Source organism: Vulpes lagopus, chromosome 1, assembly GCF_018345385.1.
Source record: "Vulpes lagopus strain Blue_001 chromosome 1, ASM1834538v1, whole genome shotgun sequence".
Taxonomy (NCBI): Eukaryota; Metazoa; Chordata; class Mammalia; order Carnivora; family Canidae; genus Vulpes; species Vulpes lagopus.
The window spans coordinates 15,415,609-15,443,381 of record NC_054824.1 but is presented as its reverse complement, the minus strand read 5'-3'; the positions used below and the strand labels follow the sequence as shown (position 1 = coordinate 15,443,381).

The following is a 27,773-nucleotide window of genomic DNA, read 5'->3' as shown; positions in this document are numbered from 1 at the left end:
TTATTTTCAAATGGTTCATTAAAAAAAATTGTTTATATAAAGAGAAATAAAGCAAAAAAGGCAATAATTGGTCAATCTAGGTGAAGAGCATATGGGTATGCACAGTACTAGGCTTTGAACTTGTCTGTGGCTTAGAAAGTTCCAACTCAAAATGTTGGGAGAGTGGGGGAACACACAAGATCAGCAAATAAGTAACAATTAAAAGTTAGAGCTAAAAGCCAGAGCAGAGAGTTCCAAAGGAGCCATTCTCTTTCTTTTTCTCCTTCACATTTATAAAGTATTATTGTGTGAAATACCGCTTTCTTATACAACCAGTTACAGCAAACGATGTAGGCATCTTTGTATGTGTCTGGAAAAATATTTGGAAGGATGGCCCAAAGTATCAGTAATGGCAATGGCTAGTTAGTAAGATGCCAGGTGATGTTCATTTTCCACTTACACTCTGTGTATTGTTTGAAATTCTTATAAGGACTATATGTCATTTATATGTAAGCAGAAAAAGATGATAAAGCTATTTTCATTTTGAAAAAAAAATTAACCACATCCACAGGACCTCCTTGTTGTACCTTTTCTGCAACTTCCTACAAATCTATAATTACTACAAAATGAAAAGTTTTCAACCTACCAATATTTACATCCTGATTTTAAAAAGATGAAAAGATAGTAACTGTGACCAATAGATCAGGCTTTAAAAAGAAAGCCGTTGAGTTTCTACTAATGGTCATCAAATATTTATTCCAATCTCTCTTCCATTAAAAAATAAAAAAGGCAAAAAAATAAAAATAAAAAAATAAAAATAAATAAAATAAAATAAAAAAGGCTTCAAATATAAAGTTGTGTTCTTGGGAGTATGGCATTTTAATCTTTTCTTTTTCAAGGCACAGGGCAAAGAAGGGGCAGAGAATAGAGCTCCCTGGATCTCCGACAGAATGCCTCTATACTGACGAGTGCAGGCGATGAGCCCCATCTGCACTTCCCGGGCACCCACCAACACAAACCTTCATCGAGGGCACCCAGGTCTCAAGGCACCCATGGCGGGCACACAGCATCCTTCCAAAACACAGGACCATTTTTCTCTTACCTAAATCTCTGCTCTGAGCTGAACACCCCCTGCATTGATTTTCCACAAAGTCCTCACAGAAGAAAAAACACTTCTATGCCTTTCTTTAAAAAAAAAAAAAAAATACACACACACACACACATGCACACACATTCAACAAATCATAATTTTGGAAAAGGGGAAGCGGTCACCTCCTAGAAGGCCTGTGCAATAGCTTCAGGTTTCACGGTGAAATGTGTGTCCTGCTGGCCCAGTCACACTACCTAAAAGCAGCTGCTCTGCAACATGAGCAGAGGAAGTTAGGCTCCTGGTAAAGCCAGGGCCGCAGCAGTCAGTACTTGCAGGCTTGAAGGCAGGAAGAGCCAGGGTGGCACAGCCCGGCAGCTGAGCTGGCCCCTGCAAACAGCAGTACGGCTCCATCAAGGTGACAGGGTCCAAGAGATCTAGAAAGCCATCAGGGACTACCCGGCACAAAATTCAGGCCTGGTGCCCTAACTGCCCCCAAGCTGTCAAGGCTAATTGATATGACTGGGTCAAGAGTGATGACGGAATAGAGACAGGCAGCTGGTGGGGAGCACTCGCACTCTCTTCCCTCAATGTGAGCCCCTGGGTGACATGGATCTTCCAGTACTGGCTGCCTAACACCAAGCTCAGCAACCATCTTTCAAATCTGATCTGCTGCATCTAGATGCTTCAAGTTCTGTCTGTCTTCAGGGCTATCTTCTCCTCTATTCAGGCTTAGAAAGTCCTGAATAATCTCCTTGTTTCTCTCTTCACACTTGGCCTTTGCATTCCAGTTCCCAGTCATAAGCAACTTCCTTCTGTTCCCCCAAACACCCCAGGCCCAACTAGGGCCCTCCACCCGAAGTCCAGGTTAGGTGCCCCACCATCATATCCCCAGCGGGGCCTCCATAATAGCACTTACCACGCCAGGAGGATGCCACTCATCTCATCCCAGCATTGCTCTCGGAAGGTCACTGCTACCTCCATCCCCTCTTCTGCAGAGAAATTGGCTCAGAAAGCACAGGCCAGGGAGCATCAGGGGATGCAGGGCTAGAAGTCTGGCCCCGCTGCTCTGTTACCAGCAAGGGAGACCACTTCCTCCCAGTGCCACCACTTTGGAAGAGTTTGAAGGTGAACCCCTGGCCAGCAGGGGCCACTTGGAGGAGTGGCAGCAAACCAGAGGGACCAGTGGTTTGGGGATGCCTGGGTCTCCCTTCTTACTTTGCTTATATCCCCTCAGAGGCAGAAACCTGAAGCCTAAGCTTTGGCCCTCGCTTGGTACAGATTCCCAGGCAGGGAAGCTGCATCTCCGGAAATAGGAAATCTCAAACCAAAATAGACACCAGAAGCGTGCAACCACCATCACAGAAGAGCAACAGATGAATCCATACAACATGGAGCACGACTGTACTGACAGACCAATTTTAATTAGCATAATAGATATCCTCTAAGGACGAAAGCAGAAATGGTAAAACAAACCAAGGGGAAACATGAAGAAGAAAAATATAGAGTTAAACACAATAGATAAGTAGTACAACGGATGCAAGAAGAGAACAGAGTGATGCAACGGGATTTCAGAAAGACGAATCCACACAGAAGGAGGAAGAAAAGAATGAAGGAATATATTCAGAGACAGAGAAAATAAAAGCAGAGATTTCAGTATCCAGATAATAGGCGACAAGAAAGAAGAATGGTGAAATAAACAAAAAAGAAAGTATTTGAAGAAAATTAAGAATTCCCCAGAATGAAAAAAAAAAAAAAAAGATTCAAGACTTCAGACTAAGAGTTTACAAAGGGCCAAACAAGATACATAAAGACCCACACCAAGGCACAGCATAGTGAAATTTAAGTATGTTGAGATTAAATGCAAATTCTAAAAGTTTCCAGAGAGAAAGAGAGAGAGAAAGGATCAGGCTAATACCAAATTTTTCAATAGCAATACTGACACAGAAAGACAAGGGAGTAATATTTTTAAAGCCCTGAAGGGAAAGAACTTTGAAGGTAGATGTTTCCAATGTGAGGGCATAATAAAGACCTCATCAGGTGTGCAAGGCTACTGGAGGTTTGCTGCATAAAGGCTCAATCTGAAAATATGCTTCAAGGAAGCACTCAAATAAAAAGATAAATAATCCTGGAGGAGAAGATACATAGGAAATAAAAAGCTAGTCAGAAGTTTAGTAAGGTTTGTTGCCTAAAAAAGAACCAGACAAAAAAGGAAGGGATTTCCAAAATTCCAGGATTAAAACATTAGATGACAGCAACACACTTGGGATCAGGGCTGGGAAAAGAGAGACCCAAGGTTCATGGGAACCTGTAAGATACTTGTATTATCCAAGGGTCAACACAGCATTTGAGAAGTGATAATAGGGAAAAATAAACTCAAATTTGGATCTTAAGAGCAACCACAACAAAAATAGAATTTGTTTTAAATGAGAAGAAAATTTCTTTTTATCTTATCTGTTAGAAAGCAGGAAATGAGAAAAAAACAAGTATAATAAGGAGAAAAATATTAAATAAGATGTTAGAAAAATAATAATAAGTAAGATGTTAGAAATAAGTTGTAGTTAAACAGTAATTACAAGCATAAATGAAAAAACTCACCAATTAAGGACTCTTAGATTGGCTACAGGTAATACACTGGCTAGGAGAGACAGATCCATTAAAAAAAAAAAAGAGAAAGAGGATGGAGATGGATATCCCAAACAAATATGAACCAAAAGAAAGTTGGAGAATCAATCTCAATATCTGATAATATAAAATTCAAGGCTAAAAAAAAAAAAAGCAAGGGACACAGCTGGGTGCTATATCCTGGGAAAAGAAACAAGAGAGTATAAATGTGATCTTCCATAGTATTATGTACCTAACTATATGATCTCTTACATAAAGCAAGAACAGAAAGAACAGGATGGTAAGAAGAAAAGATAAATCAACAAATACCCATGGATATTTTAACCCACTTCTTTCAGACACTACTAAAACAGGCAAACAAAAAATAAGCAGAGATATACAAGATCTAAACAATACACTAATACAATACACTTGCTCGAGCAAGAAAATCTAGAGAGAGCTCATCACCCAAACAGAGAATAGGTAATGATTTTCAACATTTATAAAAACTAGCCGCACACTAGGCTAAAGCCTCAGTAAATTTCAGGGAACCAAGACCACAGAGGCTCTCTGCTCTGATCATAAAATTAAAAAACAATAACAAAAATCAAAACTTGTACATGGCTAGATACTAGATGAAAAAGAAAAAGATTTTTTAAAAATACATAGAATTGAATAACAATGAAAACACAGCCTGTCAAATTTGTGAGACAAAATGAAAACACAGTAAAATGAATCCCATTAAATGCATTCCTCTGTTTGTTCTTTAATGCTGAAATGAGCGAATATTTCCCTGAAAGTCACCCAAACAGAACACGGACCACTGTAGAAAAGATCCCCCCAAATCACAACTATCTCCCTGGTGACCTGCTGGGTGCTCTGCCCCCCAGGATTCATGAGAGACAAAAGTAATGCTGTTAAACCTAAAGGAAAAAGCCACCTTTATTAAGAGCTGCCCAGGAGGCCTATCCAAGCTTAACCAAGGCCTATTCTATGTCAGGGAAAAAAAACATTGTGACCCTGAAACTGCAAAAGTCCAAACCCTTTGGGTGCCCCATTAAACTGAATGTAAAAATCAATGGTCCTTAGAATCCAGTCTCTCCTAAGTATTTCCTAAGGACCAGGTGCTGCTAACTGCATACCCAACCCTCCAGGGCCAAGAGCAAGCCCTTCCCACCATGTGAGATGAGGAACTCCCCTTCTGATATTACTGCCATGAGAATAAAACCCGTCTGTACACAAGTACCTGATAGGGTAAGTCGGCCATCCTTAAGTAAGTTTCCATTTTCAAACAGAAAGGAGACAAACTGGGGACACCATTGTTAGGTCTTGCAAACTGATGCAAAATAATAGCATCTTTGGAGTCAATCTCTTGCTGTTTCCTGCCAAAACCAAAACAGAGATCAAGAACAATCCACGTTGTTATACACATTCAATTCCCTTAGTTCCCCAGAGGTCCCTGGTGGGTCGTAGCTCCTCAGTGAACAAGCAGATCTGTTTGTCACTGGGGCTCACTCCAGAAGCGGAGTGGAAGCTTACCCAAAACACAAGAGGACCTTACAAACTATCACAGGGACTCCAAGGGCTTCGAGCGAAACTGTGTATCAACCTCCTTCTGGTAACTATCGCCTATTGGGGCAGGAAGAGTATTTTGTGGTACAGGCCCACCTCTTCTCCAGCTGGTTATGTGTAGGGGCCAGGGACAAGCCGGGCGGATAAAAATAATGGTGTGTGCTTACTGGGTGTCAGGCATTCTTCTTAGGGCTTCACAGGTTACTATTTCATTTAATCTTCACAATGACTTTATGAGGGAGGTACTACTGTTATCCATGTTTTATAGATGAGGAAACTGAGGCAGAGGGGATGAACTTGCCCAAGGTCACACTGCTATTAAATGGCAGAACCTGGACTGAACCAGGCAGGCAGAGGCTATGTTTCTTGACCCGTGAACCATACCATGAAACTGTCCCTAGAATCCTAGAATAACAGCGTAGGTTTACTCTGCAATGAACCAAGTCTACAGGGAATCTGGGACTGCGAATACTCTGGTCCCTGTTCCAAACTATGGGTGCCTTCACCTGGCCTTTCACCTGGATGATGCCAAGGAAGCTGGCTCCCGGGCTCTATTCCATCTTCTCTAGCTTCCCAGGTCCCTGCTCTCGCTGCACAGCATAGAACTTAATACCCCTGCCTCTTCCCTTTCTTCTATCTCAGCCACACATCTAGTTTTCCCTTGGCTACTTTTTTGGGTCAGAGGATTTCCCTGGGACAATCTTTCAGCGGATACTGTATAATAGAGAACATGCTAGATTCCAAGTGTGGATGCCTGCGGTCAAATCCAAGCCCTGCTTCCTATCTGCCACATTACCCTAGGCCTCTCTGCCTCTCCCACACAGAAAGTGAGGGCTGTACCAATTCTGCATCATTTAGCACAAGGATGAAATTTTTAACATCTGTAAACATTTGTGGAGCTATCAAGCATCATGTTAGGATTGTAGAATCTATTCTCATTCACAGAGATATGGTCTTATCCCCTTAAACTACAAAATCTCATCATCCTACCAGGCTTCGATCTTATGCTACCCTCAAGAACCTTTTGCAATTATCTGCCTTTCACTCAATCCAACCGCTTCCCAGTCAGATAGGCCTCGCTCTTCCCCTTGGCCTTCCCTGAGTCTCTGGTTCCTTCACATCACTCCCAGTTTAATCCCACATACTTCCACCCAAGCAAGAGCAAGCTCTTTGTATCATTGTCCCATGGTGCTCACTTACTGCAACAACGGCATTCAGTTAAAACCAAACTCTTCTGGAGAAATTTACCACCAAAGCGCCCCTTCTACTTAAAGAGTTATGAATGACACTCACTTTGCAAACACTGGTCAAGTCAAAAGGATACAAGTATTTGCTGTTTTCTGGCAATCTTTGCTATGTAAAACAAAGATTTTCATTTAGATGAAATATTGGGGAGGTCAGATACTAAAATCAAGAAGACTCTCAGATGGTTCCCAGAGAGCGCAAACTAGATTTGACAATTAACTGATCCTGTCCAGTCAAATATTTCAAGTCACAGAGAGGTATTTTCACGTAGAGTAGCCAGACAAAAATTTCAGAACTGGGAAGATAAATATAAAATCTTTTGCTCCACTGCCCAGAAACATCTAATGCTAATGGTTAACTTGGGCCATATTCTAAGAATGGGTGTGACAAGCATATGCCATTGACTTGGTATACATCATGCATATTAATTTATTTCATTCCAACAGTAACACCATACAGTGGATACTCTTATAGTTTAAATTTAGTGTATTATGGTATACAATAGATGCGGAAACTAAAGCTTAGAGAGGTTAAATAACTTGTCCAAGGAACATCACTGTAAGATTAGGTCATTAAGAGCTCTTAAGCCCTTCGACCACACTGAAATGGGCAATTTCTCAGTAAACTATCAAAACCACCAGTTTGACTCCAGCCACTCGAGCCTGAAACTTTCTGATGGAAGTTATAATAGCTAATGATGGCCAGCTTTAATTGAATGCTCACTTACGTGTCAAACTGTTCTAAGCGTTTCACGTGTCCTAACTCAGTCAACTCCATAAGGAAGGCTATCAGTATCCCCATTTTACAGATGAGAAAGCCAAGCAGCCAAGAAGCTCATTCTCATATCCAAGTTTACATGGTTAAAAGCAAAGTGAATCTGAGCCCACTGTGGCTCCAGAGCCCTCCTTCCACACATCAGAAACTACTCTCTAACTTAGGATCAGAAGAACAGGTATTTAATAACATACCTTGGACAGCTCTACTTTCTAAAGTAGCTTTATAACGAGGGTTACATAAGAGAACACCGACTGGGCAGCAAGACTAGCCCCAGCTCCCATCACGAAGGGTATCACAGATGACCGGGCCTCGGTGTGCGGCTGGTGAGCTGTTAGTTTATGGAGATCAGATGTTGGATGACCTGTGGGCTGCTCTGATTCCATAAGTTCTCCACGACAGGCTGAGCCCAAGTGCCCAAAGTGCAAATAAGCTACCAACAACAACATCATTATTTATTCATTCGATTTACAAATAACACATTTTCAAATGGATTGAATTTAAGACAGCTGCTAGGCTCTCACCACTCAGGGGAAGTAAAGAAGAGGGTTGAGACACTATTTGTTTAAAAATACTGCAGTGGGGGGAAAAGCAGGCATAAAATCCAAAATACCTCTCTTGGTTATACTCACTAATTAAACTTCCTAAGTAATTCTCACCAGTCAACTTTCTTTTATACACTGGAGACATGGCCATACACGAAGGTTAAGTCTCTCCAGCAGAAAATCCTAGTGGAGAGGTTACGACTTTACCATGGCCCGTGACCTCAGACACTGTGATCATTTCAAGGTGTGTTTTCCATCCTGCAGATTCCGGATTGTTTTGTTTTGCCTAAACTACAAAGACAACTGACACTTAGATTTCGCCCTAAAAGGAAGTCTCTGTCATGTAATCTCTGACTCACAGTCCCAGACCTTGTTCAGTCTTCCCAATCCCCATCTTTCTGTGCCCCTAGGGGCTGTCAAAAACTCAGTTCCCTGCCACAGGCCTGTCTTCCCTGGGCCATACCCCAATTCTTTACATTTCTCTTCTTCTCCCCCCATTAAGGCTTATTTCGGCATTGGTACTTTCTAGGAGGCAGCGGTTAAAAGTGCAGACTGCACAGACACACATTTCCAGGCCTGGATCCTACTACTCTTACTGTGTGATCTTGGGCAAGTAGTTTAACCTCCCTCCCTCAGCTGTAACTGCCTTATCTATGAAATGGGAATCAAAGCATCCAACCATAGTTGAGAGGGATAAATGCAAGTAAAGAACTTCTCTACAGAATCCCTACTAAGGGATCCAAAAGGGGCAGCCATTTTTATCATCCGCATTATAACACGGTTTTCTACTCCATTATAACCTATTTCGTACCTAGGACTTAAACATCCATCAAGAAACAAAAGTGAATAAACGAAGAATGAAAAAGTCCCAATCTCAATAAGTATCCAAGCAGTCTGCTAAGCGGGGAAGGACACATCTGTGGACAGAGGGCTCTTCTGTGTCCAGCGACCACACCTGCCAGGGCGTGGCCTGCTCTCAGGATGAGCTCTGGGCTCCTCACTATTTCTGCAAGGTCATTTAAGCAAGGTTTAGACTTGGTCCTACGAGGCCATGCCTTCACTCCCACCACAAAGTGTTACACCAGAGAGAAGCCACATGGGTCTGGATCCTGAAAAGGTTCTGGACTGGAATATAATTGAGAAACAACCGGGTTACCATTTAAAGTACTGCACAAATGTTTTCGGTTCTCATACAGCTTGAAATCTAACTTGAAGTGGAGTTCTAAAACTAGCAAAAATAGGAAATAATCTGGAGAAATAATTCACTCTAAACATTTTTATTTGGTTCAGCTAGATGATTCAAGGTACTGTGCTGAGAGAATTCGGTGTATATAATAAGCTTAGAATGAAACTTCTCAATTATGGCCAGACTAACAGTGAGAGCCAATACATTTCCTCAGACCGAAATGATTTCCCACCCTCTCAAAGACTGGAAATATTCAAAACACCTAAGTTAGCCTGTCACAATGCCCTGGAATCCCTGCTGGCCTGTTAAAGGTCACCTATCACTGTCTTTGTTTATAACCTATTGTGTAGGATTCCCCCGCTGGAAAAAGGCAGTGTGAACACATACACTGGCCAACTGGGATATTCTGAGCCATTGAAAACTGCCCGCTTCTGGGCATCTCCCAGTGACAGAGGGCTCCGACGCATGGAAATTTTAAGCCTAAACTGATGTTATCAGTGAGCCAAAGGACCATCCCAGGAGCTTATGGTATTACCCTACTCAAACAAAGATCTCATGTCCTTCTGGATGTACCAACAGTAAGGGGCCTCCATTTTCTGGCATTTCCAAGGCAGTCCTGTCAACATTCTGCGGCAGGCAGCCTATGCAAGTGTTTACGGCACTGGGCTGACTCCCGTGTTCCTGTCAAACACGCCCATGTGCTAGTCCTGTCCTCGGATCTCCTGCTGCTCTCACAACAATGGCTCTGAAAGCCCACGATGGTACTTAGCTTTAAACACCTGATCAGCAGACAACCAGGTTAAGGCTGCATCACAACCGCACACTACTATACTTGACCATGCCTCTCTAACAGGGACCCGGGGGGGGGGGGGGGGGTCCCTGGAGCTTTTGCAAATTTCAGCCTTTTGAGGATGTTGAAATTTGGAGAGGGAGAGTGGAGAACTACCTTTAAGATAAGGTCAGCGGTTACCATTCCAGCATTATTACCTATAAACAAATAAGGCATTTCCGAAAAGTGCAACTTAGGATCTCTACAAGGCCTCATTCTATTGTTGCAAACACTGCACTTAGAGAGCATTTCCGAGCAGACTATTTCGCTCCACAACAACCCAGAGAATTTTCGCTTTTTAGCACCGAAGGACTGGGAGACCAATGTTCTCCCCCCTCCCACGACCAGCTTAATTCTCCTGTCAACTGGAAACTGCCCCCTCGGGCCAGGTGACCACGGACTGATTGCCTCTAGGGAAGGGCTGGGGCAGGATTCTCGGCTTCTGCGCGGCGTGACCCAGCGGCTGGCACGGTCCCCCCTGGCGCCAGCCCTGCCCTGGCCAGGTGCCCCTCTCGGCGCCCCTGCGCGGGGCCCTCTCTCCGGCTCACCTAATGACCAGGAGTTCGTGGAGCAGATACGCAGCTGCGGCCAGCAAAGCTCCCCCGGTCAAGTAAAGTGTTTTCTTCCACCAGGGATCGGAGCCCAGCCCTGCCATGATCCCACCGTAATCCTGCAAAGGGAAAGCGATGATGTCCCCATAAAAGGAGAAAGGTTCCTCGGACCCGGCCCACCAGCCGAAGAAGGAGACGCTCTGGTTCCAGCTCAGGTCCACCACGCACGGCCTGGACGAGGCAAAGCCAACCCCCCAGTGCATGCTGCGCGGCTGGCTGCGGGCGCCCCTCCCAGGCCCGCGCCGCCCGCAGGGGAAGGGGCCGGCGCGCGGGGGGCGCGGGCGGCGGCGGCGGCGGCGGCGGCGGCGGAGGAGGAGGAGGACGCGCGGCGGGGGCGCGGGCGAGGGCGCGGGCGAGGGCGCGGGCGAGGGCGCGGGCCGCGGGCGGCGGGGCTGGCCGGCGGGGCCCCGGGGCCCTGGGCGGCAGCGGCGGCCGCCGGCTCCCCGCGCAGCGGCCTCTCCGCGCCGCTCTTTGTGTCGGCGCCTGGAGCAGGCCGCGTGATGTCATTGCTCCCCGGGGCAGGGAAACAGGCGGGATAAAGTCACCTACCCCGCGCCCTGCCCCCGCCCCGCATCTCCGCGGTCCGGCGGCCTCCGCCCCGGCCGAGGCTGCAGCGCTGGGCGCGCCCCGAGGGCCCCGCGCCTCCAGGCGGCGCGGCCGGGAACGGCTCGGAGCCGGGGCTGGGGCTGGGGCTCGGGCTCGGGCTGGGGCTCGGGCTGGGGCTCGGGCTGCGGGGGGAGGGGGAGGGGGAGGGGGCTGGAAATGCGGCTCCACCGGGAGGAAGCTGCAGTCAGGGCCCGGATCTCCGTCCCCCGCCCCCCCCCCGCGCGCCGCTCCGGCCCCTCCCGCGGGCCCGGAGCGGGGAGCGCGCGGGACTCACCTGGGCCGCGGCGAGCGCCAGCCCCCAACGCCGCCGGGGCTGGGGACGAGGGCCCGGATTCAGGCCGGGAGTTACCCTCTTCTGGCCATCGGGAAGGCGCTGTGCATTTGCATAATTCATAAAAACACTCTGATTACAGCGCACAGTTCCCTAGGTCTTGGCCGTGCGCTCACGGAGAGGAGGAGACGTCTGGTTGGACAAATACCAACAAAAACGCACTCTGGAGGGCTTTCCCCTCGGCCGGACCCAGCTCGGGTCTTCTTCCCCTTCGAAATCATTATGGGGGAACTTGTACATGTGGGGTGTCTTGGTTTGTGTCCCTTTTCTTTTCGGTGCAGAAAATCTGGTAAACGTGTGTGTGTGTGTGTGTGTGTGTGTGTGTGTGTGTTCGATTTTTTTTCCCCCTTAAACTTCATTTTAAATTTCATTTCGTAAAGTTGGTTAAGTCCCAACAAGAGGGCCATGTTTCATAGTTTTATGATAACACAGATTTTGGCAAGAGCATGAATAGCTTAAAATTGTTTGGAGGAACTGGAAATAAAAAAGTAGTGAATGCTGTCATGTTCCTAAATGCGGGCTTTTTTTTTTTTTTTTTTTTTTTTGCCAGCACGAAGGAGCAATGGAAGGGGCTGGCCATGCAGCAGCGCTTGCAGTGTCCCATACACCACCGTGTATGGACACCTGACCTGTCTGGAAGTAGTGTATGCGCTTGGAAGCAAAACTCCCATGAGCAGGTGGCAAAGAGTGGAACCCAAGGGCCTGCTGGAGTGATAGCGTGGTCACTAGATTATTCCAGAGAGAGGGACCAGAAGGCTGCAGGGTCTTGTTCACAGGAGGCAGAGTGGTAAGCTTGGAATCAGAGCAGGAATCCTCTGTACTGGCTACTGGCTGGCTCAGTCAGTACTGCAAGCCAGCTCTTGATCTCCAGATGGTGAGTTCGATCCCCATCTTGGGTGTAGCAATTGCTTAAATAGATAAACTTTATTAAAAAAAAAAAAAATTAAGGGCAGCCCTGGTGGCTCAGTGGTTTAGCGCAGCCTTAGGCCCAGGGCATGATCCTGGAGACCTGGGATCGAGTCCCACATCGGGCTCCCTGCATGGAGCCTGCTTCTCACTCTGCCTGTGTCTCTGCCTCTCTCTCTGTATCTCTGTCTCTCATGAATGAATAAATAAAATATTTTTTTAAAAAAATAATAAATAAACTTTAATAAAATGCTCTGTGCAGAGATGGGACAAGGAAGACCAGCGATCCTTCATTCTTCTTCTATGCCCTTCCCACATAGCACCAAGCCTTTGCTCTCATTAAATGTTGAGCCAGTATTTAAAGAGTGACAGTTTGTTATTTGGTCCTGAATTATTTGCCTGAGCGTCCAGATTCAGTCATGGGGATGAACATAAATTACCTTCAGTGAAGCAATATGGAAGGCCAAAGGGAGAATCAATACTGGCAAACTCTATGTCCAGGAAACAAGTTAGAAACCAGATGAACTTAATGTTTTGGTCCCAGAGAGCCACTTACCCATTTTATTCTCATACCTCTTGTGGTAGGTAGACCTGCCCTGCCCACTCATGGAGGCTGGTGACCAATGCTGCCTCTTGGTCCTATCAGATCATCTTTGAGCATTAAAGATGCTCATCTTTAAACCATCACCTTGAGCATCTGGTCTTTAGTTCAAATGTGATTTAAATTTTCAGAGACAAAAAAAAATTTAAATTAAAAATAAATAAATTAATTAATTAATTTTCAGAGACACCTTGAAGTGAACATCTTTTAGATGTACATGTAAATAAAATTTCACGGGAAAAGCTAAAATAGAATCTTAATCTGATACAGATTAAAATTTAGCTTTTAGACCTGTGGCAGAGGAGAAAGATTATTTAAACTCAGCTTGTATAAAAGTGAAAGGAAGCAGAGTAATCTCTGAGGAGTCAGGAGACGTAAGAGGTGGACAAAAGTTTGGTGTGAGAATGTCAGTGCAAAGCTATGGGGAACTAGGAAAGCAGCCACAGCTGTGAAGGCATGGCAGCCATGCAAGCCTTAACCAACCTTTGTGCAAGATCAGATGAGCCCTATGTGGAAAAGCTGCTCCACCACAATGGGATGGAACCCAGCCACAAAGAGAAGGAAGACTTTGGCTCAGAGTCAGGGGCTCAGCTCCAGAGGAGTAGGGGTAGTATAATTAACAGCCAGAGGGGAACTGAACAGAATTGAGTCAACAACTGACTCTTTTGAGAATGGCTCCTCAGAATAGCCTGTGTAGAGCCAGATCCCAGGCTGAACCCCTAGTGGCTGTGCAGGACCCCTACCCAGCACAGTGAAGCTGTAGGGAGCTAAGTATGTCTGCACTCCAGCTCCCCTTCCACGTACTTCCATTTCAGCTACTGAAATGATATGAAGACCACAGGAGCCAGATGGGCATCTTTACTGCACCTCTTCCATACCACCACCAATCTAACAGCCTTGGTGTCATAACCATGGACATTAGCTTCATGCTAGAAGGATCTTGTTATTTTTCTTTTGTGAGGACTTTGTTTTACTAACTCTAATTGGGGCTTTACAAGACCAGAAAAGGGAAGGGACTAATATTTATTATACACCAGACCTGCCTGTCCGGTGATATTTTTTTCAGTAACTTTTCAAAACAACCTGTGTTAGTTAAGAATTGCCATCCCCATTTACAAATGAGGAAAGTCCTAACTAAGGTAGATAAATTAATAAGTTCAGTTCCCAGAGCTGGGTAATGATATATAGCCAGGGTTCAAACCCACTGTGTCTTACACCAGCAGCCCTTTGTGCTTTACAGCATAGCGTCTATGGTATCTCTCAAGTACCAGGACTGGAGCGCTGTCCATGGTATTCCTTCTTTACACCATTCTATTCTGAACTATGTCTAAATCCAATGGCTGGGACGCCTGGATGGCTCAGGGTCCTTGGCTCAGGTCAAGCCAAAGGCTGGACGCCTTTGGCTCAGGTCATGATCCCGGATCCTGGGATCAAATCCCTCACTGGGCTCCCCGCAGGCAGCCTGCTCCTCTCTCTATGTCTCTGCCTCTCTGTGTCTTTCATGAATAAATAAATAAAATCTTTATTTAAAAAATAAAATAAAATAAGCCCAATGGCTATAAAGCCTCAAATACCTACCAGCTATATTGTCATCTTTTGAGAAAGGTGGATTCAGACAGTTCCTTATGCTAATACTGCTATGCCTATTTATGCCTGGCTATGATGATATGACAAGGGACAAGTAAATCAGTGCTTCCCAAACGTGTATATGTATCAGCTGGAACTCTGCCATGATGATCAAATAAGGTTCAATTAGATCAGTTCTTCTCAGACATTAGTGTGCATATGAATCATTTGGGATCTTTTTAACGTACAGATTCCAACTCAGTAGGTCTGGTGTGAGGTCTGAAGTTCTGCATTTCTAACAAGCTTCCTGGTAAGACTAAACCTTACTTTGATTAAAGGTGACCTAGACTGGGAGGCCTGGGTGGCTCAGTCAGTTAAGTGTCTACCTTCGGTTCAGGTCATGGTCCCAGGGTCCTGGGTTGAGACCCACAGCCAACTCCTTGCTCAGCAGGGAGCCTGCTTCTCCTTCTGCCTCTGCCTGCTGCTCCCCCTGTTTGTGCTCTCTCTGTCAAATAAATAGATAAAATATATATTTTTTAAAGTGGTCTAGACCAACTGAACTCTACATCTGAAACTGATGATACACTATATGTTAATTGAATTTAAATAAAATAAGGTAATAAAAAATGTTTAAAAATAAAAGTGGTCTAGACCACCAGCTTATTAAGAGGATCAAAGATTCTGCCCAAAAGGAGCCCCCCTCCCACACTCATTCCATGTTGGATGGTTCTTTTTTTTTTAATATTTCATTATTAGGGGCACCTGGGTGGCTCAGTGGTTGAGCATCTGCCTTCAGCCCAGGGTGTGATCCTGGTGTCCTGGGATCAAGTCCCACATCGGGCTCCCTGAATGGAGCCTGATTCTTTCTCTACCTCTCTCTGTGTGTCTCTCAGGAATAAATAAATCTTTTTAAAAAAAATTTATTTTTTTGAGAGAGAGAGAGAGGGCACACGCACGCATGTACATGAGTTGGGGGTGGAGAGCAGAGGGAGAGGGAAAAGCAGACTTCCCGCTAAGCAGGGAGCCTGAATGAAGCAGGGCTGGATCCTAGGACCTGAGATCATGACCTGAGCCTGAGGCAGATGCTTAACCCACTGAGCCACCCAGGTGCCCTGCAGTATTTTTTAAAAGATATTTATTTATTTATTTATTTATTTATTTATTTATTTATTTATTTGAGAGAGAATGAGATAGAGAGATAGGGCAGGGGCAGAGAGAGAAGGGGACTCCTCTGCTGAGCAGGAGCCCAATGTGGGGCTTGACCCCAGGATCCTGGGATCATGACCTGAGCCAAAGGCAGACGCTCAACCACTGAGCCACCCAAGCATCCCTGTTGGGTGGTTCTTAACCAGCCCAATCACATCACAGTTCTTGATGAGTTTAAACACCAGACATACGGATAAAAGGGTTGGTATAGCAGAATCAGACATGGAAAGAAAGTGAATCAAGACTCAAGAAGAGCTATTAGAAGAGACGTAATGCATATCCCTTTTGAGAGGTCCTAGTTTAAGTGCTAGATGCTGGCAGAGGAAGCCATGGGGCAGGAGAGTTGGACGGGAGGGAGTGGTAGGGAGGGAAAAGGAAGAGAAGACGGGATCCTGGGAGATTAGTGTTAGCACAGCAACTTTATCAGGTGCCAACACTAAGAGCATAAACAAATGAATATAATTCTTTTATAAATTTCACTGATACTTGAAAAAATTTATATTGTATTTAATGATTCAAAATAGTTTAAAAGATTTAAGACCTTGCTGCTGTGGTAATAAGTGGATGTGATGTTGGTTTTACATAATAAAATTTAAGATGCCATTTTATTAAAATATCTAAAAATTAAAATACTATTCAAAGAATAAACAATTTAATTGGATTTTAACTGGATTTTACTGTAGAGCTTCTGCTTTCTTAGCTTGACTTGTGGAGAAGAGATCTAATACAACCCTACCCAGGCATCCCAAATCCTCACCAACATTACAGCTGGAAGCTACTATATTGCCATAGGTGACACTATCTACTTTCTCATTGGCTGGTCTTGTGCATCTCATAAATATGCAACTATTAGAAAACACTTTCTGCAAAATGGAGTTGATGCTGAGAAAAGATCTGCAAATAATAATCAGGCTCAAATGAGTAAGGGGCAATTGAGAAGGTAGGTCATAAGAAGGGCTTGGGAGATTTTCAGCTTGAGCAACGCATTAGTTTGCTAGGCCTGCCCTAGCAAAGTACCATAGCCTGAGTGGCTTAAACAACAGAAATTTATTTCCTCACAGTTCTAAAGGCAAGAAGTCCAAGATCAAGGTGTTGCCAGGGTTGATTTTTTTTTCTGATGGCCATCTTCTCCCTGTGCCCTATATGGTCTTTCCTCTGTATGTCTGTGTCCTGATGTCCTCTCTCTCCTAGAGAGAGAGAAAGAGAAACTTATGTATGTCCTCTTCTTATAAGAACACAGTCATCTTGGATTATTAGGTACACTTTAATGACCTCATTTTACCTTAATTGTCTCTTTGAAGACACACACAAATACAGTCACATTATGAAGTGCTTCAACATATGGATTTTAGGAGAACACAATTCAGCCCATAATAGCCTGAAGAATGTCCAAGTGGAGATGTCTCCCAAGTATTAGGTTTAGAGAGAGATTTGGGCCTGGGATTGAGATGAGTGGGGGTCATTAAAGACAGGGGAGTTAGCATGAGAATGTGAGAGTCAATGCTATGTGAGTGGGCCAAGGACAGAACCCTGAGAACACCACATCTAAGAGGGTGGCCAAAGGAAGAGAGGCCTACTCAGAAAATTGAGAAGGAGAGGGAGCCAGGAGGGAAACCAGATGGGTATTGGGGCTGTAGAAACCAAAGTGTCTCAAGAAAGTATGAAGTAGGATCAATAGTCTTTTTTTTTTTCTTTTTTTTTTCAATAGTCTTATATGCTCCCAAAAAGCAGAGTAAAATAAATTTAGCTAGCAGTACAGACATCACTGACGTTGGAGCCTGAGCACATTCAAGTGTCAAGGGGTCAGAAGCCAGGCTTGAAAAATGAAGGGAAGGACGATAAGTGTAGATAACACTTGGCATGAATTTGGCTGTGAAAGAGGAAAGCAAAGGTAATAGTTGGAGGGGGAAGTAAATATTTGTCCATTCTTTAAAAGAAGAAATTACATAATTTATTTTTAATATAAATATATGAACACAGTACAAAATTCAATGGCTACAAAGAAGAATGTAATGAAAAGTAGATCTTAGATCTCTGTTCCAGATACTCTCCCTTTGCCTCCAGATCTGTTCTGACTCTTCTCCACCCTGCTTCTCACCCCAGACATCAGTGATTTCCTTGCACCGTGGTTTCTGGTTGTACGCACTGAAACGGCCCTCTTGGGGTTTGCCCCACGACAGAGGTTGGAGGACAGGAGAGTAAGGAAGGGATGACTAAGCCATAGGGTCTTCTGCAGTCACCTGGGCCATGGCTCCTATCAGGCAGCTCTCTCCACATTGCCACCTTCCGTGGGTTTTCAGAACCAAGTCCACACACATCTCCTTCAGCAGGAGAGGTGGTAATGCCTTCCTGCTGCTGCCTGCCCTGGGATGCTGCAGCTTTCTAGCTAGTCCTTGTTGGCCCCTCTTCAAAATACCCACTTAAATGTACCTTCTGTTTCTTGCCAGGCTCTAAGAGACACAGTCTCCCTCCTAATTGTTCTCGTTACCCAGTTCCCTTCCCCAGAGACAAATACAGCCATCAGCTTCTGTGTGTATTCCCAGAGATATTCGATGCATTATAAGAACATTTTCTATATATACATGTACCTGTATGTACGTATGTACTGCTTTGCATTATTTTTACACAAAATTGCATCATTACCTGCCCATCCTACACATGACTTTCTTTTCTTATCTTAAATACAGAACTTCTAAGCTTCCTGATTTGTTTTTATAGCTGCATAGAAAATAGTGGTTATACACATACACACATAGATACATACATAGATATTTCTAGAAGTGTAATTTCTGGGTCAAAGGAGCCATGCATTGTAATTATGATATATAGTGCCATATTGCCCTCCATGGAGGGCAATTCTTACTAGTTTTGAAAGTGTCTGTATCCTCACATGTACCCTTACCACATATATTCTTAAATGTTCGATCTTTTCTAATTTGGTGGGTGAGAAAAGTGTCTCATTGTAGTTTTAAATTTGCATTTCTCTTGTTATGTGTGAAGTTGGGTGCATTTCTTTAAAATGCATTTGTATTGACTTTTCCATGAACTGTTCATTTTTCACTGGGTTACAAGTATTTTTTTATTGATTTATCTGAGCTTCTAATTGAGAAAAATAACTCTTTATCTGTGAATTGACTTGCAAATATTTTCCCCAGCTTGTTATTTTTCAATTTTTTTTCTATGCCTTCTTGGTTTTCTATCATAAGAGAGGCTTCTTCCTCTGAGTGGGGTGTTTCAATCCACAATTTCAGATGTTCTTAGGTCACCTCAAGTGCTAGATGTGTCCATGAAGGTAGAAGCCTCTAGAACAAGGTCCTGTTGCTGATAAGGTGGGACACAAACCATCCACACTGGAGTTTCCCAGGAAGATGGGAGAACATGAGAAGGGGAAGAACTAAAAAAATGCTGTGACTGATCAGGAGTAGAGCTTGGCAATAGAGAAATAGAGGACAGGATAGGTAGACTTGAGGCTTAGAGACATAAGAGCTTTTATACAAGAGTTTTGGCCATGAGTAAAGAGGACACAAACCCCATCTCTCAACTCTGAGAATGTGAAACTTCTCAAAATGGCTCCAGATGAAATCATATCCTCAGAGGACAGTTAAAGAAAATTACAATGAAGACTTGAAAAAGAGTGTAATTGGTAAATCATGAAACGGGGCTTCAAGAGGCTGCAACGGAAGTGTATAAAGGAGCAGTGAGATGCAGAGTCCCGCAAGAAGAACTCAAGAAAGAGTCTCAAGGAGAAATTGTAGTAAAGAATCACTATGGGGTATTTAAATCTTGGTCAGGGACTATGGTTAGCAGGGATCCTTACTGGGCTACAAGAATGTCAAAAACATTTGGCCCCAGCAAATCCCTGGAGTGCCAGTCATATGGGGCCAAACTGATGGATTTCAAAGGAAGATGTCATCTCAGGAACACAGAGAGATTTGCCTGTAGAAGAGTTAAGTTTCAGCCTCCTTTGATTGGTACTGGGTACAAAACTGCCAAGTCGGTGGGTGCTCAAGTAAATAAGAAAAGGCTGCATGGGCAAAGGCCTGGTCACTTTAGAGTGGATCTAGGGGCCACCTTGTGGTATGCGTGAGGGAGGGAGGTGAGCTGGATTAAAGCCATTCCCTTAAGCTCTTTGATAACAGGGTTGAGTATTTATCATCCAACCATCCATCCATCTGTCCATCCTCCACCTAGCCATCTACTTATTAATCTATTTATCTCCATTTAAAATCAGCCTTATGAGTTGAAATTCTTTTTTTTTTTTTAAAGATTTTATTTATTTATTCCTGAGAGACACAGAGAGAGGTGGAGACATAGGCAGAAGGAGAAGTAGGGTCCATGCAGGGAGCTCGATACGGTACTCAGTCCTGGGACTCCAGGATCATGTCCTGGGCCAAAGGGAGTCGCTCAACTGCTGAGCCACCCAGGCGTCCCTGAAACTCTTTATTTTAAAGATTTTATTTATTTATTTGAGGCAGGGAGAGGAGGGTCAGAGGGAGAGGGAGAGAGTCTTTTAAGCAGACTCCATGCGGAGTGCAGAGCCTGACATGGGGCTCAATCCCACAGCCCTGAGATCATAAACGGATGCTTAACTGACTGTGACACCCCAGGCACCCCTATGAGTTGAAATTCTTTAAACATTGCATAAGTCTGATTATTAATTTAGGCTCACCTGCCACCATGCAAAACTAAGTCTAAAAACAGAATCCCAGGACATCTCTTAAATTCAAGATAAAAAGAATGACCAAGGACGGCCCCAGTGGCTCAGCAGTTTAGCGCCACCTTCAGCCCAGGGTATGATCCTGGGGACCAGGGATCAAGTCCCGCATTGGGCTTCCTGTGTGGAGCCTGCTTCTCCCTGTGCCTGTGTCTCTGCCTCTCTCTCAATCTCTCTCTCTCTCTCTCTCTCATGAATAAATAAATAAAATAAAATTTAAAAAAAAATAATGACCAAATATGGAACACCTGGCTGGCTCAGTCAGTAGAGCCTGTGACTCTTGATCGAGAGGTTATGAGTTCAGTCCCCACATTGGGTGTAGAAGCTACAAAAAAGAAAGAAAAGAAAAGAAAAGAAAAGAAAAGAAAAGAAAAGAAAAGAAAAGAAAAGAAAAGAAAAGAAAAGAAAAGAAAAGAAAAGAAAGAGAAAACCAAAAGAAGCAATTTAAATGTCCCAGTTTTTCCTTTCACAACTTTTGACAGCCTTCATGTTCACTTTTACAAATTACAGGCAAAAGATAGAGTGACCATATTTTTCTTTTCCTGACATACTCTGCCAAGTAAAGGCTATATTTCCCACTGCAGTATTTTAGTACAGTAATTTTTAATCTTTTTGTGTGGTCATAAATCCTTTTGAGACTCTGATGAGAGCTATGGGATGGTCTCAGAAAAAAAAAAAAAAAGCATGCATACACACTCACATTTTTTTTTCTTTTAAGGTAAAAGAAAAAAGATTCCATGACCAACTATAGCTCAGATTCACAACCCCAAGATCAAGCGCGGAAAGCTCTACCGACTAAGCCAGTGAGGTACCCCCTCTCCAACAATTTTGTTCACTATTTCAAGGGGTTCCTGAAACTTCAGAAGCCTGTATGTAGCCCCCAGATACTACATGTTGTAGAGTAAGGAAAATGAATAGAGATCTCACATGATATCCATGAGCTTCCATTAGGTTCTGTCTGTCAACAAGAAACAAAAATTCAAGAAGTGCCTGGCTGGCTCAGCTGGTAGAGTATGGGACTCCTGATCTCAGGGTCATAAATTCAAGCCCCACTTTGGGTGTGGAGCCTACTTAAAAAAAATTAAAGGAAAAAAAAGAAACAAAATTCAACTTGAACAAAATGGAAACATCTGGTGTCCCTATTTACCTTGTAATTCTCCCGCTGTCCTCCCCATTCTCAGCTCTGGCACATCATCTTGAGAACATATTGTTTTCTTTGGGTCCAAATGGTGCCTTTCAGCTCCTAAACAGTGGCTCATTCATAAGTGCTTATCCTTTTCTTGCTGGAATACAAGAGGTTTATTGATCTCATAATAAATTACTTTGCTTGATTTCTATGCAAACCTTCAGTGTTGGAACTTTTTTTTTGATACAGAGAAGGCTAGCATGCCATTTGCATCTCATTAGTAATAATCAACAAAGGGGGATCCCTGGGTGGCTCAGTGGTTTGGTGCCTGCCTTTGGCCCAAGGCGCCATCCTGGAGTCCCAGGATCGAGTCCCACATCAGGCTCCCGGCATGGAGCCTGCTTCTCCCTCCTCCTGTGTCTGCGTCTCTCTCTCTCTCTCTCTCTCTCTCTTCCTCTCTCTCTCTCTTTCTCTCTCTCTATGTCTATCATAAATAAATAAATAAATCTTTTTAAAAAAGTAATAACAAAGAATCTTCTAATAAAGTCACACTGTAAGTTAATAAAAGCAATTATGTGTTGGTTATACTAACACTTTCTTGCATTTGGTCTTGTTTCCATCTTCATTTCTACAACAGTATTTTCTTGGGATTCTTAGACTTTTGGACCTATTTCTGTAAGCCTAAAATGATGCAAATATGTTTTAGAGAATTGAAGGGACTTCGTCAGTCCAAGTTTGAAAAATATTTCCAGGAAGCATAACTTACCCCTGTGCCTGGTTACTGAGCAATCTCTCTGAATCTCTATTTGATGCCTCTCAACGTTGTGTTCTAGGCCAACAGTAGCACAGAAGTCCTCATGAGTATCCCTGGTACGCATCATAAAGACTTTTCAAATAGTGTCCAACATTTTGACTTTTTTGCTCGATTAAGATATTTTTGATGTGTAATATTTTAGTACTTTTCTTCAATTTATCATTAATACAATAGTAGACCCTATAATATAGAAAGTTAGAATATCATTTTATTCTGGGTCTTTAAAGCATTTTATCAAGTTGCAATTAGTAACATGTTTTAGCTGTAGAAAAGTAATGAAACTCTAAGAGTCTGAGGCAAATAGCCCAGACTGTAAAGCTTGTGAAGCTCTGTTTGATTTAAAAGCTTTGAAGATGTTACCTTGCATACAGACCATTCAGGTATGTGATAAGCCATTGTGTGTGGCCATGCTACTACTAGGACCATATGAGGGCACAGATACCAGGTACAAGGATAAAAGTAGTGAAGTACACAGGCTTAGGAATCAGACTACTTGTGTTCACATCCTGGTTGAGTCTTTTTTTTTTTTTTTTTTCTGGTTGAGTCTTAATAATTGTTTGAACAATTTAACAGTCTTGTGAAACTGCAGTGGACAGTAGTCCCTACTTCATGGGGTTTCTGTAAGGTTTAATGAGATAATGTGAGCCCTTTGCACAGAGTCTGGTGTTATATAAAAGTAAAAGATTACAGTATGTAGCCATTATTACTTCTGAATTGTTTTTATAAAATAGTATGAGATAGAATTTACACTAATTGATGCAGAATTTCTCTTCTGGGCCAATCTAATATCACAGTATCACTCATATTTTCTTTTTATTCTGAGACTTTCAATCTTATAGTGCAATGAATACATATACACCTTTCATCAAAATTCACCAATTAGTAATGTTACTACATATGCTTTCTCTGTGTTTATACATAAGCACACACTCCCAGAAACCTAAATAAATAAGCTTTTCCCAAAGTCCTGAAAAGTATTTAATCTGTCTATCTGTTTTCATTTTCCCCTTATCCTTTTTTTTTTTAACAATATGGCCTGTTTTCATTTTTAAACCCTTTGAATGTGAGTTGCAAATATCTTGTTTTTCAGTACCTACATTCCCAATTCTATGCAGTTCCTAAGAATAAGGACAATGTCTTTCATAAACACAATGTAATCGCACATAAGAAAGTTCATACTTCAATAAAGTTATCTCAAATCCAGTCTATGTTCAGATTTATGCAATTGTCTCAAAAATATTTTAGAGCTGTTTTGCTGTTGCTGTTCTATCCAGAATCCAATCAAAGTTCTTGCATCTCATTGAGCTACATTGCAGTTTACATCAGTTAACTTGTAGAAGTCCCACATTTTGGATTTGTCTGACTTTTCCCTCATAGAAAGTTTCTTTTAGCTTGTTCCCCTTTCCCTTGTAATTCTTGACTTACTACACTTAAAGCAGGCCACTCTTGTAAGGATCCCTATATCACTGCTTTCCTTTGTGTGGGATCTTCCGTTCAACAAATGTTGGTTTAGGTTCTTTATCCCCATCCACTAAATGGTAAGATTGACTCTAGATCTGGATATTATGGTAAGGCAAATAAGTTAAGATCTGATTTGGCTGTGCTAGAAAAACAAAAATCAGTAGCTTACCAAGCTGATATTCATTTATTCTCTCTCCCTCCCTCCTTCTCCCTCTCCTTTTTCATCCAAGTCTAGAGGTAGACGGCCTCAGGTTGACATAATAATACACATATCCATCTTCTCTGTCTCTGCTCCAGCTCTAGGGCTGAGCTGACTGTTCCACCTCAAGCCACCATATCCCCTTTTCAGCCAGCAGGAGGGAGGAAAGGGAAGGCAAAGGGCTCTCTCCCTATTGACATTTCCTGGAAGTTACAAGTACCATTTCCATTCACATCTCATTGGCCATAATGAGATTAAGTTATATGGCCACATCTAGCTTCAAGGAAGGTCAAGAAATGTAGCTAAAATAATAGGTTCCACTGCTACAAGAGGGAAGATGAGATTTATTTTCATTTTTTAAAAAGATTTTACTTATTTATTCATGAGAGACACAGAGAGAGAGGCAGAGACACAGGCAGAGGGACAACCAGGCTCCACGCAGGGAGCCCGACACAGGCCTCGATCCCGGGTCTCCAGAATCACGCCCTGGGCTGAAGGCGGTGCTAAACTGCTGAGCCACCTGGGCTGCCCGGAAGATGAGATTTAGGGGACATCCACCAGTCATGGTCAAGTTTATGGACAGGCAGATGGTTCAAGAGGGTCCCTGAGAAGTCATTATTGGGGAAACAAAAAAAGGAGGTTCTCCCAGCATTGGAAATGGCATGACTTACTGTTCCAAAAGATGAAAATGGACCTATTCTTAGAAAAATGGAAATTGAGGGATGCCTGGGTGGCTCAGCGATTGAGCATCTGTGTTCGGCTCAGGGCGTGATCCTGGTCTGCAATCAAGTCCCACATCAGGTTCCCTATGAGGAGCCTGCTTTTCCTTCTGTCTATGTATCTGCCTCTCTCTCTCTGTGTCTCTCGTGAATAAATACAATCTTTAAAAAAGAAAGAAAGAAAGAAAGAAAGAAAAAGGGGAATTGAGAATAAAGACAAGTGGATTAAGTACAGAACCTCAAGAAAAACTGTATTTATTTATTTTGTTTTGTATGAAGGTACTAGTACCACAGTGAAGTAAATGTAAGTGGCCTATCATTTTAAAATAACCTGTAATAACCTGTTGTAAGTCAAGTAACCCAAATTACTTTACTTTATTGAAATGTCATTGAAATATATTACCAGCATTTCATTCACTCACTTTCCCATTCAACCGACAAATATCAAATGCCAGGCGCTGAGCTGGGTCAGGGGATATAATAGTGAGTGAAACAGAACAATGGTCCAGCCTACATAGTGTTTATATGAGACAGGTTCTAATCAACTATTCACACAAATAAATCTAAAACTGTACTTGTGATAAGGGATAGGGGAAATGTGGTATAAAGTTAAAAGTGGAATTTGCCCTAGGCAAGACAGCCAAAGAAACTTTCGCAGAGGAAGTGATGCTTGGGTTGCGGTCTGAAAGAGAAGTACAGGGAACTAAGTGGGGGTGGGGCGGGGGGGGAGGGAGGATGCTGGCTAGTAGTAGGGATCTGAATGTTTCTAAGTGGAGGGGGAACTGTGCAAGGGCTCCAAGAGCAGAACATAACAATGCAAAACTTGAGACAAAATGTAAAACAGTAGTATAGTGTACCACCTTTCTTGTAAGCAAGACAAGAAATAGAAAAATATGCATGTATCTGCTTATTTGTGCAAAATGCACATGCACACATATATGTGATAAACCAGAAAAGTAAGAATGGTTACCTACAGTGATTAAGTAGGAATGAAGCAGAAAGAATGGGATGTACGGCATCCCGGAGTAGAAGAAATATGGGTCTCTGAGAAATAAGAAAGAGGTCTCTGAGTATAACTTTTTGTACAATTCTGACTTTTAGAGCCATGTCGGTGTCACATACCCCAAAAGTAAATAAATTTAAATCAGCCAGGATGATGGAGAGGGAGAATCCAAAAAGAATTATAAACAGTAACACATGAACCTAACTGAATACAAATGAAATACAAATTACAAATGAATTACAATGAACAACATAACCTGGACTGAAGTGAATGGGGAAGAAAAGAACGAATTCAATGTAACTTCGGGAAACAATATCTAATTATATATACTGAGGTTAAATTTGTTTAGCAGTTGTGAAACTATGAGTATTCTAGGAATGAGCAAGTAAGTAAAATAAAGTGGGAATGGTGGAATAAACCCTGTGATGTGGTACTGCAATCAGAGCTATCAGTATGAATTCATGGTCTCACACACACACACACACACACACACACACACACACACGGTGTGGGGAGAAACAGGTGTAGACGTGTGCAGGTGTATGCATTCATATACCTCCTAACTCTGTCTGAGGAGAAGGCCTGGAAGCAATGACACTCTAGCAGTAGAAGGATAGTGCTCAGATCTTGGTTTCTAAATACTATTCTCCAATAAGAGGAATTGGGGTTGCTTGAATTCCTGGGTTGGATCGAGACAAACACAAGTTTAGCCTGGAGTACCCTGTGATGCCAGAAGTAAGGAAGTCCTTGAAAAATTATAGGGACATGAAAGGACACAGGAAGTGTTCCCAATAGCCAAAGTTGGGACAGTTTTGAGTAATGAAAATGGTAGCTGTGGGTTATAAGCCATAGAAGATAATGTCCATGAGTCCATACTAAGATAATTAAATAAATAAATGAGTAAATGGGTGAGAAGCAATAGTTCTTCCTTTCAGAATTCCATCAATGGTGTAGAAAGAAAATGAGAATTAGCGCGCCAAACACCAGGCATAACTGTTTCGAGCAATAACCATCAATGGATGATAAAACTAGTAGGCAAATTATGAAAAACACAGCATTTACATATTCTTACAGTATCTCACTGTAAGATAATTATTCATTATAAAGGGGAAAACCTACAGTGAAGAAATCTGGTAGACATATTGACATCATGAGTCTCCTGATAGGATCCACTGAGAACTCAGAGCATGACATTACTTCTGTGGTGTTTTTGCCAAAAATGCATTACCTGGATTTAATTGTGAAGAAAAATAAGAAAAAACAAAACAAAACAAAACAAAAACCAAGTTGGGGTACATTTAAAACAAATGTCCAGTGTTCTGTCATTGTCAAAGTCATGAATGACAAAAACAGAATGAGGAATTATCTCAAAATAAAGGAGACTAAGACATAGCAGTTTAATGCAATGTGGGATCTTGTTCCCCCCTAAAAAAGACACTAGGGGACAATTAATAAAACTTAAATAAGTTTTGTAGATTAGTGTTGCATCAAAGTTAGTTTTCTGGGTTTTATCATTATATTGTGGTTAAAGATAGCATTTGGGCAGCTAAATAAAGGGTATATGGGAATCCTCTGGATTACTTTTGGTACTTTTTTATAAGTCTGAAATTATTTTATAATTATTTATAAACGTAAAGTTTATTTTTTTTAAAGATTTATTTATTCATTCAGAGAGAGCGAGAGAGAGGCAGAGACACAGGCAGAGGGAGAAGCAGGCTCCACGCAGGGAGCCCGACACGGGACTCGATCCCAGGTCCCCAGGATCACACCCCGGGCTGCAGGCGGCACTAAACCGCTGCGCCACCATTATAACTAACTCTACTGTTATTAAAATCCAGCATACTGGGAGCACCTGGGTGGCTCAGTCAGTTGTGTGCCCCTCTTGATTTTAGCTCAGGTCATGACCTTAGAGTCATGGAATCAAATCCCCTTCCCTCAGCTCCTCACCCTGCTTGTGCTATCTCTAAAATAAATAAATAAAACCATTTAAAAAATATTCAGCATACTTGTCAAAAATAAACAATGAGGATTGACAAGCAGGCAGGGCTAGATCATGTCAGGACTTGGTAGCCATGTTAAGGAATTTAAG

General features: G+C 42.8%; 1 protein-coding gene across 5 annotated transcripts in view; it reads right to left on the bottom strand.

The window, feature by feature from the left end:
- The window catches only part of FAXC (failed axon connections homolog, metaxin like GST domain containing), a 92,424-nt gene extending 65,552 nt beyond the window's left edge, over positions 1-26,872 (bottom strand). For 2 of the 5 annotated variants that reach the window (XR_005990636.1, XM_041773697.1), the window contains exons 1-2: positions 10,370-10,760; positions 4,917-5,052 (exon numbers count right to left, since the gene is read on the bottom strand). Coding sequence is in view for 4 of the 5 variants with exons in the window: in XM_041773697.1 (XP_041629631.1) it covers positions 4,917-5,052; positions 10,370-10,635 (402 nt within the window). In the remaining variant the exon portion in view is untranslated. Of the gene's footprint in view, positions 1-4,916; positions 5,053-10,369; positions 10,761-10,981; positions 11,145-11,312; positions 12,151-21,509; positions 21,646-22,254; positions 22,483-26,803 lie in introns of those variants that run through there. The other 3 variants (XM_041773717.1, XM_041773710.1, XM_041773725.1) reach the window with 3 other exon arrangements.
- Between the last annotated feature and the right edge of the window lie 901 nt (positions 26,873-27,773).